Below are 13,977 nucleotides of genomic sequence, written 5' to 3'. Positions count from 1 at the left end.
GTTCCTTTGTTGTACTTTCCGAATTTTGGAGATTCTAAGTGATGGTGAAACGGGTTGGCGCTTCTGCATGGTAGAAATGACACCAGATAGCCACTCGAAGGGCTGTTATTTAAGAATGCCAGTGCGTTCTGAATTTCAATTTTTTAGTTTAATTTTTCGGGACAAAAATATCTTGAAGTTAAAATTTTTAGTTTAAAATTTCAGGATAAAATAAGTGCTTGCTAATTTCTAAATAACATCTTTGAGAATGGTTATCCGTGCACCTATCCCTTCTGCATGTTGCAGGCCCAACCCTACCCATAGGACAGAATATACGATAAGGGGGGGGGGGATTTTATTTTGTATCTCATATAATTGATACTAGTTGTATGAGATAACTTTTTTGTCTCACAGTTTTGTGGACCCAAATTTCTATGGACCCAGAAGTGTAAGATTGAGGTCCAAAAATTGGTGAGACACAAAATAAAACTTGTCCCATTTGAATCATAGGAGTAATAAATAGCGTGGTGGCCGATGTCCGTCTTGTCGGACAAAATAGTATTAAGTTGAGATCGATGGAGGCGTAAAATTATTTTTAAGACATTTACATGAAGTAGAAGATAATGGAGCACGTGGTTGTGGCATGAAGAAGGTGATGTGTCGATCGTTGTTCACGTGTTATTTCATTCCCCGAGCTCCCCTGCAAATGACCATTCCGATAATTTTGCAAAACTCGTGCCCATCTCCAGGAATCTTAACAGGACTATAACAAGTGTAATAATGCCAATTGTCAATTGTGAAATTCTGTGTCAAATATTTGTTGGGTGCTAATGTATCATTTTATTTATTTGTTAGGATAATACTTTTCAGAATTTATTATTTCGATTTAGTATTTGTTGGAACTTTTGAGGCATCATTGAAAGGAAGTAAATTCCAATCTGCTGCACCTTGCAAAAACCAAATTTGGACATAAATGTAATTTGATTGTTTTGGCCTACACTGTGCCGTTCCTTTTGTTTTGTTTCTTAGAATGCAACATTTATTGCATGTTTGGCCTCTTTGCGACCAGTGTGCTTGCGTAATGAGATAAAAGATACATATATATGCATGCTGAGTGCATGTTATATACGTTGAGTGAGAGAATTGCTATTGCCACTGGACTGACGATATAATCACATATACTTAGTTTTATTAGGCTAAGATCAATCACCACTAAAGATGCACCAAAATTTTACTCATTCCAAATTTCTATTGCTTAAAAAAAAACAAATTATAATTGCGCCTTTGAGTCTCTTAGATTTTTTTTTTTTTTTTTTTTTTTTTTACTAAAGACTCTTAATGGTTTATCATACTTATAGCTTGTTTGTCTAAGCTTCTACGATCACCTTATTTTAAAAAAGTGTTTTTCTCATGAGTACTTTTCAAAAAATTACTTTCAATAACAAGCCGTCTGTGTTTGATTAATTAATTTGAAAAGTACTTTTGCGCAGTAATTAGTGTTTGACCAAGCTTTTAAAAACTGCTTTTAAGTGCATTTTTCTCAAAAGTTCTTCTCAGAAAAATGCTTTTGGAGAGAAGCTACTTTTTTCTACTTGTCAAAAATGGTTTCTGCTTCTACTCAAAAATACTTTTTTTTCGTTCTAAAGCTTTGGCCAAACATCTAAATTTTCGGAAAAAATACTTTTAGCCGAAAAAGCACGTTTGGCCCAAAGAAAAGCTTGACCAAACAAGCTATTAGTTGCTAACATATTCCAAAATTTTTATCCGATTCCGCATATTTAAATTCAAGTTAATAGAGTTACCCTTCAGTGGTAAAGATATTCTGAAAACCATCATTTATATGCTAGGGAAAATGGGAACACAAAAAAAAAATTCACTGTCACACCTGCTTTTTCACCTACACCCTCCGTGAGGGGATGTAAAGGGAGTTTTTTCAATTAAAGGACAATCGAAACGAGATTTTATTTAAAGATTCAGAGTCGCCACTTGGGAGATTTGTGGTGTCCCAAGTCACCGGTTGAATCCCGAATCGAGGAAAAGAATGACTCTGTTTAACAGTCTGCGCACCAGAAATCCGGATAAGGAATTCTGTTAACCCGGGAGAAGGTGTTAGGCATTCCCGAGTTCCGTGGTTCTAGCACGGTCGCTCAACTGTTATATTCGGCTTGATTATCTGATTTTATACAAGTGTGAACTTATGTGCAAAATTTAACTTTTAACCGCTTTTATCATTTACTGTTTTTATCAAGAATTGCAACGTTGTGAAAATGTATCTCGAACCGCGTTACAATCAATGTACCCGTGGTCGTCGACACACTTTGACTCCGTTGAGATTTGGATTTGGGTCACATCAATGTGCACCCGAGTTTAAGGAAATTAAATTATTAAAGGCGCGCCTAAAGCGACTAGCGTATTTATTTTGGGTAGGACCGTGGAATTTTGCTAAACGGTCCATCCCGAAATCTAAGCAATTTGAAAACAAATATTTACTGAGGGCCCCGCAATTTTGTATTTTTATTTGGCGAGGCTCGTCTCATTCATTATTTTTAAAAGGAATTTGCAATGTCGTGGAGATGCATCTCGAACCACGTCACAATCAATGTACCCGTGATTAGCGATACGTTTCGACTTTCGTTGAGATTTGGATTTGGGTCACATAAATGTGCACCCGAGTTTAGGGAGGTAATGTTATTAAACTGCGCGTCTAAAGAGGTTAACGCGTTGTTATTCTGGGGAAAGCCGTAAAATTCGCTTAATAGCCCGTCCCAAATTCTAAATATTTTATTTTTAACCATTCACTGAGGGCCCCGCAACTTGTACTTTCACTCGGCGAGGCTCGTCTCATCATTTTTATTTAAAGGCCCAATCCTAAAGCAATCTATAATTTTCTATTTTTATTTGCCTCTAAAAACAAAGAAGAAGATCCTAATTAGTTTTGCATTATGTAAGAATTAGAAGACCTGGGTCTATTGAACTCATACGCAATCAAATTTTATTCGCTTTAGGTTCTGAATGCAGTCCGTATAAATAAACCCTTATCTAAGTGTGTACTAAGAGCCAACCAACTATAGATCTGGGCCCAGGTCCAAATGAACATGCAGTCAAAGCTAGACCTGGGCTGATTGTGACAGTACCGAAGCCCAAAATGTCCAAAGTGGACCACTGACCTCAGCTTCAATTCTAGTTGAACACAGAATCACTGGAACAACTTCAAATTATTTAACGTGCACTCAACAATTTATGAGAAGGGAGAATCACGTTTATCTACTCAAATTAAGGAACAATTGATCATTTGAATCTCATATTAAAATTTAGCTTACTCCACCTGTTTAACTAATGGTGATTCCTAATGAGAGATCGAGTTTTGACTAGACAACTCGATTATTTGATTTCACTAACATCCACGAGCAGATTCAAAGCAGTCTTATTAATAAGGCATGTTCAATTCGATTAACTACTGCTATGAACTATTGATCCAGAATTACCAACACCTATACTATAACAATGAATCCCAGGCCATAAAATTTAAAGTGGCCGTCATACTGATTTCAAAATCAACTATATCCTAGAAAAACAATTTAGTGGAATATATATGAAAGCAAACTGAGATTCCATTAATCAACACAAGTTAAATCAAATTGTTAGCTATAGAACTCTCATGCTTCCATGCACATCTAATTAGTTTAACTAAATCTAAATTCTAGAATCTATTATAACAGCCCAACATAGTCCATCAGTCCATTGGGGCTCAGAATACTTAACCACAGTGGACAAATACACGCATCATAAGCAAATTATCCATATATGCAACAGAAGTTTTTCACTATAATTCTGCAGCAGGAAAACTTGCTTCATTTCTATTTCATATCCGATACGAGATACTACATCAAAGTCTCGAAGTGTACCTGGTATTGACAATGCAAGAAGAAGAAGAAGAGGATCAACAGCAGTAGCAATACAACACAACAGAACAGCGAACAAACACTGCGAGTACCAAACAACAAGTACCAACAGCTAGTGACATATGCAGCAGACCCAAGCGAAAAATCAGAAATCCAGAAGTGTTTAAAACCCAACAGAATTACCAGAACTGACTCAAAACTAACCTGAATAAATCCAAAATTACTAGAAGACCAACCAGGGAACCTCTGAGACTCTCACAATCAGAAATCAAGCTAGAAACATGCAACTCATCAACTGGAATTCTAATTTGACTTCAGGAAACTAATGCCACAGTGGGTTTTCTCAATCTTTTTCAAAGTCAGGCAGTGTGTGCCAATCTTTGGACTTTTCTATTTGTTTTTGACTCTCAACCTTTTCTGCCTATTCCTCCAAAAAAAAAGTCCACCTCAATGTCTAAACCTTGCTCTATTTATCTGCCCAAAAACAAACCCTTCCCCCTCTCAAAAGAAATTAAACTAATACCACCACCATCTTTTTGTCCATGATGTTCTCTTACAGCCCATTATCATGTGTCTTGAACCAAAGGCATGGGCAGCTTATAATATTCCATTAATCCCCATGCTATTATGTTTCCCAAGCCACTACTACTAGACAAAATATTAGTTTAATGGTCAATTAAGTACCCTCATGGTCAGACCACTAACACTAACCCTTTCAACCATTTTAAAACCCCAAAATACCCCTGAAAACTCCTGTGACTTAATATCCTACCTTAAACCTTTTAATTTATACTACATCTTTCAGCTATAACCAATTCAATTCGAATTCAAATGACCGTACAAAATATTAGTTTAATGGTCAATTAAGTACCCTCATGGTCAGACCACTAACACTAACCCTTTCAACCATTTTAAAACCCCAAAATACCCCTGAAAACTCCTGTGACTTAATATCCTACCTTAAACCTTTTAATTTATACTACATCTTTCAGCTATAACCAATTCAATTCGAATTCAAATGACCGTTCAAACTAGCATTTAAATCAGATCAAATGGCATCAACAGAAGAACCCTGATTCAGTCAGAATTGAAGCAGTACAAATCACATTATTATCAGGTTATTTAATCAGAATTGAAGCATGTAAAACTAATCGACGACACTTATTCAATCGACTTCACGAATTACAACACATACAATCAATAGCAAATAAGAATCGAACATGCACACAGGTGATTCAAATCGTATTGATGAAAACAGGGATTCATAATAAAATTTAACTAATCGACGACACTCATTCAAATCGATTATATAGTTTTATCACATTCATTAACCATGACCAGAAAAAGTTTGACCAAATAAAAGGTCATTGAAGATGGGCAGAGTCAGTCGACAAAAGAAATTGAAAAAGCAATAAAACTAAACAAAACAAATAAACAAACACAAACTGGAACAAACAGGAAAGGGAAAATACCTCAAGAACTCGGGACCTGGACGACCCTGATTTGAACTCAAACTCAAACTGTTTGAGGTCGAACGGACCTTAATCGAGTGTTCTCAACTGAGAACACTTCGACTAAGGTCAGTTAAACACCCAAATTCCCTTAAACTTCGGACAGAAACCAGTTTTGGTTTTCTAGGGTTCTTACTTTTCGATTTGGGGTTCGAGTGTTTCTAGCCAGATTCGACTCGAACCAAAGGTGGTTCGGGCACGAGGGAGGTCATAGGGTGCCAGGGTATGAATTTGGGCTTGGTTGGGGTAGGTTCGAGTTCTGCTCGAATCTTCGATTGAAGATTCGAGAAGCTGGAGATTGATTCGAGGCAAACAGAGTGAGGATTCAGGTTGAGGGTGGTTAGGAGGTTCAGGGGTGTTATTTTGGCGGTCATCGGAGCCGGCGCCGCCGGATTTACGGTGAAGGGATGGGGTGGCGGCTATTAGGATGAGAGAATGAGAGGGGGGCTTGGTTTGGGGGGGCGGGGTATGGTTTGGGAATATATAGTGGGGTGGGGATTTGATGTGGTCCGTTGGATCGATGAAGGTTGACGACCTGGATTAATTCCCTTAATGGGGACGACGTCGTTTGGTTTTAGTAGGGGATGGGGTGGTTCGGGGCCACAGGTCGGGTATGGGGTTACGGGTGAGGGCGAAGTGATCTGGACCGTTGATCAAGTGAGATCAACGGCCCAGATTTTTCACGCCTGAACGACGTCGTTCCATCCGCCCCCAAAGCTGACTGGGTTGGACCGGGCAAGAGGGTATTTGGACTGGGCTGCAAGGGGTTATTTTGGTTTGGGCCTGGTCTATTTAATTCAAAACTGGCCCAGTCCGACTTTCTCTTTATTTCTTCCTTTTCTTCTATTCTCTTTTAATTCCTAATTACCAACTAAAAATCCTAATTATAAAATTGATAATTAGCTAAAACGTTAACTCTTAATAATAGCTATCACACGAAGTTAAACATCAAATGAAGACAAAATTACATAATTTGGACATTAAATGCTAAAATGCAAAGTACATATTTTTGTGATTTTTCCATTTCGTAAAACAAACTTGATCGTTTAATTAATTCCTAAATTGTAAAATTAAACCCTAAATGCACATGCAACACATATTTTTATATTTTTCTTATTTGAAATAGAAAATAAACATGCGCAGACAAAATACACATAAATTACAAACAACACAAAACTATTTTATTTTGAATTTTTAGGAGTAGTTCTCATAGGGCAAAAATCACGTGCTCACGCTCACAACTCTATTTATTGAAAGTTAGTTTTACTCATATGGGTTATCATGAGTCAAATGTTAGATCAAAATCGCAAAACTTTTCTTCTCTTTAAATTGTAAAGGATCATGTTGAATTATTTTCTCGTTCCGTTACTTCCTTACTTGTCCATTATCAACGAAATTTAGTAGTGAAACTGTTGATTAAGCTCCTGTTTGACAATAAAATTTGGGAGTTTTCTTTCAAATTTTATTTTCAAATATCAATTGTTTATAGATTTTAACCATTTTTTGGCATATATTAAAAATAAAATCTTCAAACCCCCAAAATAGTTCTAGAGTAGTTTTTAAAGTTTTATACTCATAAAATTTCAAAATTTTTTTAATTAAAATGTATGTCCAACACAATTTCAATTTTCAAAAATTATTTTTTATCTCGTGTTTATAAACGTTGTTTTTTCAAGTTTCAATCAAATCTATGTCTGAACGCTAGCTAAATGTCGTTAGAACTAACGGATGACCTGCGTGCTTTGCTAGCAGAGCACATTGCGTTTTTAGAATTTGTTAACAAATTGATACTTGTCTGTTGTCTCTGCTCCTAGATCTGTTCTCTTTTTCTGTCTTTCTGTAGATACTGCTGCAGGATAAGATATTTGCAACACCATATACATTTTGGCTCTACTCTCATCACATTCTCAACCGTTCATTTCCAAAATGCATTCCACTTTACCACCACTATTAAATAATTTCCCAAATTGGTTTACCTATATCACTCTTCTAACGTCGTTTTGCTTTATTCCAGTTTACACCACTATTAAATTTGTCCTCAAATAATTTGGAAGTAATTCAATTCTAAAAATTAGTTCGTGTGCCTAAAATCATGTAAGAAGATAATAACTGATCCCTCAATAACCAGTATGGACATTAACATATTATGACACGCCAAACACAGGCGGATCCAATATAAAAATTTTATGGGTCCAATCCTTAAGGTTTTAAGCATTGAACTTATTGTATTTTAAATGTATGAATTCAAGTTTACCATTTGTTGCAATTTTAGTGAATTTTTACATATAAATTTATGTTATGCATCGAAAGTACAGATAAACTTGACGTCGCTACTCTACGTCCGCCCCTGACGCCAAAAGAACTGAACATGCGGAGCGGGAATGATACTAGATAGGGTCTAACATTAGGTAAATCAAGAAAAAGGACGAGTTTGACTTTATACTTGATGAGTTTTAACATTAGGTAAATCAAGAAAAGGGACGAGTCTGACTCTATATTAATAAATATAATGTTACGAAAATAAACCTTCCGTCTACCATAACCATAAAAGCTTCTTTATTAAGTGACATTGCTCGAGACTATACGAGGAGATGATATGAAACTTTTGTATTCATTTGGTTTTATTCAAGTTATTCATATGTTTATTATAATTATAATCTCTTTAACCCGATAACCCGAGTCCAGGGGCGGATTTAGGGGGGCGCAAGGGGGTTTCACCCGAACCCCCTTTGCCGAAAAAATACACTGTATATATAAGGCAAAATCTATTTTTTACCTCTATATATTAAGTTTTGAACCCCATTAACACAATCCAAAAGTGTAGTTTAGTGGTCAAGGGGGTTCAAAATCTACATAAGGTCATGAGTTCAATTCCCACTAGATACAAAATCCACTGCCCCTTCGTGGAGATCCTGCCTCCGCCACTGCCCGAGTCAGACTGAGAAAAAAAATCCACTATGGTTTGGTTTGATGTTGCAAAAAAAAAAAACCGACCATAATTGGTTTGATTTGGTTTTAATTAAAGAAAGTCAAAGCGAAACCAAACCAACCCGACCTTATATATAAATTTTAGATATATTTAATATATAAATATACTTATTGTGATATAATTTATAAATATTTTAAAACTTTTTCATAATTTTATTTTTTAAGGTATTATTTCAAGGTTGGACTTAGAACTTTTGAATGTTCCAATAAGTTTTATAGCCATTAATTTTAGTAACTTAAATAATGCTAACAAAAGCTCAAACCAAAATCAAATCAATACTAATGCTAACAAAAGATATTCAATTCAATACTATGAACGACAATGTAATGAATATCTATTTTTTGTTTTGCAATAATTTAGATAGAAATGCATAACCTATTTTTATTTTTTCTTTAGCGTTTAGTCATGTAACTAATACTCCTTTATTAGTATACTTATTTTAGCATGACTTAGTACTTTTAGATTATGTTTATTTTTATTATGGCTTTTTAATTAGCAATATTTATATTACATAATTTTATTGTCTTTATTGTTGAATATTTTAGGATAATGTCATGACACATCTCATATTTTATATTATTTTCTTGAAAAATACCTTATATAGTTGTATCTTGCTAGGATTAAAGAAATATTTTGAGCACGAGTTATATGTGTTGTGCTATAAAGATTTTAACAAGAAAAAACCCGAATAACCCGAGAAAAATCGAGATTGAAAAACCCAAGTTTTACTGGTTTGGTTTGGTCTTTAGATTTAATAACCCGACACAATTGATTTGGTTTAGTAATTGCAAAATCCGAACCAACCCGACGTATATACACCCTAATGACAATATATTATACTGTCATTTATTTGCACTTGTGACGGATCATATTTATACTGTTTAAGTAGTTGCTTAATAATTTGTAGTACTCCATTAAGTATAAACCAATTTTGCAAGACCAAATATTTAATGAGCTAAACTCGATATAAGAAAAGGTTGGAACTTTATTCCATTTGCGGTGTTTTCCTCTTTTTTCGGCTTTAAACTTATAATATGCGGTGTTGGACTACTCGTGGACAAAAAAGTTAAAGCTCTTTTCGTCTTTTTTCTTACTCTCTGTATTGTCTTTACAGCAGAAACTTAAGAAAAACCAGTCTTGAAGTTAATGAAGTTGTCTTAAATTTGATGTTTCGTGTCCCTTATAGTGAAGAGAAGCTTTGTACAGGCAAAGAGGTGGCGTGGAAGATGCTTGTAGTGAGTTGTAGGGAAAATGGTTTGTTGGTTTTGTTGCTGAAATAATGATGATGCTCTACTCACTCTTTTCGCACAAGATTTTTGTGTTTTATGTATTTTGTTTGTACACGTGAAGTCTACAGTATTCTGTCGTTTAGTGTTACTGCCTCCTGCTGGGTTTTTTGTTGGAATTTGGTTGCGTTTAACTCCTGTTTTCTTCATAAATGACCGCTCTTATGTAAAAATAAAAATAAAAACATTAAATTGGTTATAGAATTTGAAGGGGTGCACATTCACTCTCTCTCTCTCTGCTCTCTGATCTCTGGTAATACATCCATCTTCTTGATTTTTCAGAATTGTCATTCCTGCTTTATTCTTACTCTCTCAATATATTAAACCTTCTTAGTCTTTTCACTGTTCCATTGCTTTCCTCTTTTAACTTTTACCTGTGACCCAATTTTGCCCTATAAAGATCCCATTTTTATGCTCCCAAGCTTTTTCACTTTAATGTGATTCACTTTTTCTGTTCTAGGGGTTATAGTTCTCCTTCTTCGTTGCTGTTATTACTAGTTGCTGCCTTATTTCGATTTTCTAATGGCATTATTTAGCGTTAGTTTTGTATTTTCACTTCGGGTTGTCAGATTGATTTGCTTGTTATTGCCCCTTCCCTTTCCCTTCGTGAGTCGACGGTATACCGAAAACAGCCTCTCTGCTTTTTGAAAGGCAGGTAAGGTGCGGGATTACACTGTTTGTTGTTGTTGTTGTCATTTATTTCTTCTAGTTTTGAGCTTCTTTGATTGGGAATTGATCTCTTTCATATTTTTTCCTCATGAGTTCAGCTAGTTGTTGTTTCTTATTCTTCCCTTTGCCTTAGTTTTCCTCAAATTTTCCAGGTTATTCTTCACTGTTATGGCCCTACTTGGGTGGAGATAAGCAATTAAATCAATCAAATTTTGATGGATTTTGGTGAGTAATTAAGAGCCTGGAATTTGTGAAGGAATGGAGACCTTGCACGAGAATGGGAATGGAGTTGCTGAGAATGGCCACAGCCTTATGAGGCACTCTCCTTATCAGTCTGGATTTAAGCTATCTTTACAGTGGCTAGATTTGAGAGTTTTTTACATTAGAATTAGCAAATGTGAGCTTGATGATTTGACCGCGGAGTACCTCACAGTGAACTATGTTCCGCTGAAACGCGACACCCTTTTGGAAGTGAATGGTGCGCGGACTGGAATTTATTCGGATGGTGTATCCACCATACTTAGAAGAGATAGGTTTGATAAGAAATCCGAGGAGGTTACTTTTGTTAGTACTGATAGTATAAGTATGACAGGAAGTGTGAAATATGAGGTTTTCGATAGGGATGTTCTCGTGTTGTCTGGTTCATTAGACTTATGCGATAGCAATGGATTTTTAAGTGAATCTGAAAATCATGGACAATCTTGGAACATCAATTGTGAAATGGATGTGTTTGCTGGCTCTAGCTTGCAAAAAGGAAACCAACACACGGCCACGGATTTGGCTTCTCCTGTAATTGAAGTTTATATAGCTGGTTGTTTCTCAGGGAAACCAATTATACTAACAAGGGCTCTGCAACTCGGCCATCGGAGGAAGCAACTAAGGCCGGGAATGTTGGAATCAATACCTGAATATGAGGCAACTGAAAGCCAGTACCATGCTTCCTCTTCACACGCAATGCAGGTATACTACTGGTTATGGTGATTGACACCCCTTCATCGGAAAAATATATTGTTTAGATAAGTAAAAATTATTTGTTTATTTATATATACTATGTACGAATCCCCTTGATTTCTGTCGTGTATTTACTTTTTTATTGTGACACCCCTTAGTGAAAATCCTGACTCTCCGTTGCGGTTATTGATGTCTATACCTATACATAACCTACAACTCTGTGTAGGTTATGTATAGCCATCACCATCAGTGAATTAGCATATTTACCCTTCTGCCAAATAAGTTTTTGTTGTCTTTTGGTTGAACTACTACTCCATATATGCTGCAGTAGCTTTTAGCTTCTCTGTAATTGCTGCCCAAATATTTTCTTATCTTGTGCTGTCAGTACTTAGGCCCAGCCAATAATGCTTGAGAACCATGAGCAAACTTATCCTGAACTCTTGGGAAACAAACAGTACAGTGTGCTCAGATACCAATATATGTATTTATGCATGCAACAAATGGACACACATGTCTTACCTTTTCGTTTTGTGTGTCAATGCTTTTGTTTTCTTACCAGGATACCACATGGGTGAAAGGAAATAAAAATTTGCCCTGCTATCTTGCATGTGCTAGCAGTTAAGATCGTATGTGTTAGTATTTGAGTCCAAAATATAGTAAATATAGTACTACAACAACAACAAATCCAGTATATTCCCACAGGTGGTGTCTAGGGAGGGTAGTGTGTACGCAGACCTACCTCTACCTAGTGAAGATAGAGATTGTTTCCAATAGACCCTCGGTTCAGAGAAAATATAGTAAATATCGTAAAGACAAATATCTTATTTACCATAATTTTCAGTTGCCAGGACTCTTCCCGTCATCACATGATAAAATCTCGATTGCAATTTATGAACATACAAAGAAAAGGGTATCTTAAAACAGCAAACACATTGTTTGTACCGATAACAACTGCTAAAGAAACATGTCCCTGGTTGAAGGCAGAGTTGCAATCTGCATATACAGTCATACCTTTCTATAACAGCTTCGCTTGTTCCAAATATTTTTGGATGTTATAGCGAAGTACTGTTATAGAGAACATATATTATAACATAACATGAAAATTGATTCCAAAAAAGCATAACTTTTATAGTGAAGTGTTGTTGTATATGGATGTTGTTATAGAGAGGTCTGTATACTGGAAGTCTTCAATGCACTTACTTTTTGTTTACGGATTAAATCTCAATGGAACTTCCAACTGAAGTATTCCCTATATAACAATAGATGAAATTGTTAGAATTTGCAATGCCTGGGCCAGCATTAGTGAGTTTTCTTTATGTGTGCAAGCCGGTTATCCATTTATCTGATCTGCAATATGGGATTTTTAATCTTCTGCAAATGAGTTTTTCGACAACAGAAGTTAAATCCATTTTGGGTGTTTCTTCCACTTGAAATCTTTGTCTATTCCCCCGTCTTTTCTATGGCTTACTTTGTTGTTAGCCTGTGATTATGAAAAAGTCTAGCAAACAACACTGATTTAGTTTTGCTCCGTCGCTCTCTTATATACCAAGAAGGTGATACAATATTAAAGCAGAGGTGTCTTACTATGACTTTCGATATGTTATGCACCATCATCTGTTTTTTTTCTTTATCCATTTTTCTTTTATGAGCAAATTTTTACAAGTGTTGCCAACAATGCATGTGCAGGTTACAGATCATGCGAAACCCAAACAGGAGTATGATGAATATAACAACCTTTACTCTAGGATGGAATATATAGAAGGTGAAGATGGGGAACTATCCTGGTTCAATGCTGGTGTAAGAGTAGGTGTTGGAATTGGCCTCAGTATCTGTGTTGGAATCGGTATAGGAGCGGGACTACTTGCTCGTACTTATCAAGGAACCACCAGAAACTTCAGAAGGCGTCTACTTTGACGACTCAGACCTGTTTAACTGCTATTACTCTAATGCCATCTATCTGTCCCAAGTACCTGCTAACTTCTTGATTTTGACTCACCTTCTCTGAAAGTAAATGCCTAATGATGCAAGCTGATAGAATCCTCTTGTAAGAGAAATAGCCTAGCTTTTTACATTTCTTCCTAAACTGATCTTCTATAAATAACTCGCAGCAGTAGCTCTGGACATCAAATCGAATAAAACTTGAGTCTTGTGTACTTGAGCTGCAGGACAGTTAAATGACCTCGTTGCTAACAACGGATACTCGTTAGAACAGTCTTCTATATTTCTCATAGGTCCTTGTCCATTTTTCTTTTTCTTTCAGTAATTGTTAGGTCTTCAAATGGCATTGTAATAGGTTAGATGTATCTGTGAACGTTTCGTCTGTTGAAAGGTGTTAATCTAGTTCATGTTCATGCGAATTGGATAGCAGAGAACTGTCTACAAATTGCATAAAGAAGTCATATTTTGTGTTCCCTTTCTTCTTCTTTTTCTGATCTTGCGGCAGACCTTATTTGTGCTTTCCGGGCTTCATTTTTCCTTTGTTGTTCTTGCAGTGACTGAATAAGCAAATGGTGTTGGCTTGTGACTGCGAAGCCTGTCTTATGCACTTTCTACGGGTGTCCAAGTTTGCATGTCGTATGTCCTCATATTGAACCTATTTAAACTCCAATTGTAGTAGACGTTTGACTCAAAAGATATTAAAATCTTTTTGAACAAATCAATCAAAGATGAAGCGGCAAATCTTAGTCAGA

At 35.9% G+C, this 13,977-nt stretch overlaps 1 protein-coding gene across 6 annotated transcripts; it reads left to right on the top strand.

Moving 5' to 3' along the window:
* Positions 1 to 9,431: 9,431 nt before the first annotated feature.
* Positions 9,432 to 13,700, top strand: LOC104219944 (uncharacterized protein At1g01500-like). Of its 6 annotated transcripts, none has more exons than XM_009770711.2 (3): positions 9,432 to 9,616; positions 10,489 to 11,296; positions 12,974 to 13,700. In XM_009770711.2, exons 2-3 carry the CDS (start codon positions 10,595 to 10,597, stop codon positions 13,199 to 13,201), a joined length of 930 nt encoding a protein of 309 aa, XP_009769013.1. In that variant the 5' UTR covers positions 9,432 to 9,616; positions 10,489 to 10,594; the 3' UTR covers positions 13,202 to 13,700. The 6 variants fall into 6 exon arrangements, with proteins under 6 accessions (XP_009769013.1, XP_009769014.1, XP_009769012.1 ...); XM_009770712.2 differs by having other exon boundaries at positions 9,432 to 9,635; XM_009770710.2 differs by lacking the exon at positions 9,432 to 9,616 and adding an exon at positions 9,642 to 9,920.
* Positions 13,701 to 13,977: the final 277 nt, after the last annotated feature.

Source organism: Nicotiana sylvestris, chromosome 1 (assembly GCF_000393655.2).
Source record: "Nicotiana sylvestris chromosome 1, ASM39365v2, whole genome shotgun sequence".
In the NCBI taxonomy this organism is placed as follows: Eukaryota; Viridiplantae; Streptophyta; class Magnoliopsida; order Solanales; family Solanaceae; genus Nicotiana; species Nicotiana sylvestris.
This window is presented reverse-complemented; position numbering and strand designations above follow the sequence as displayed.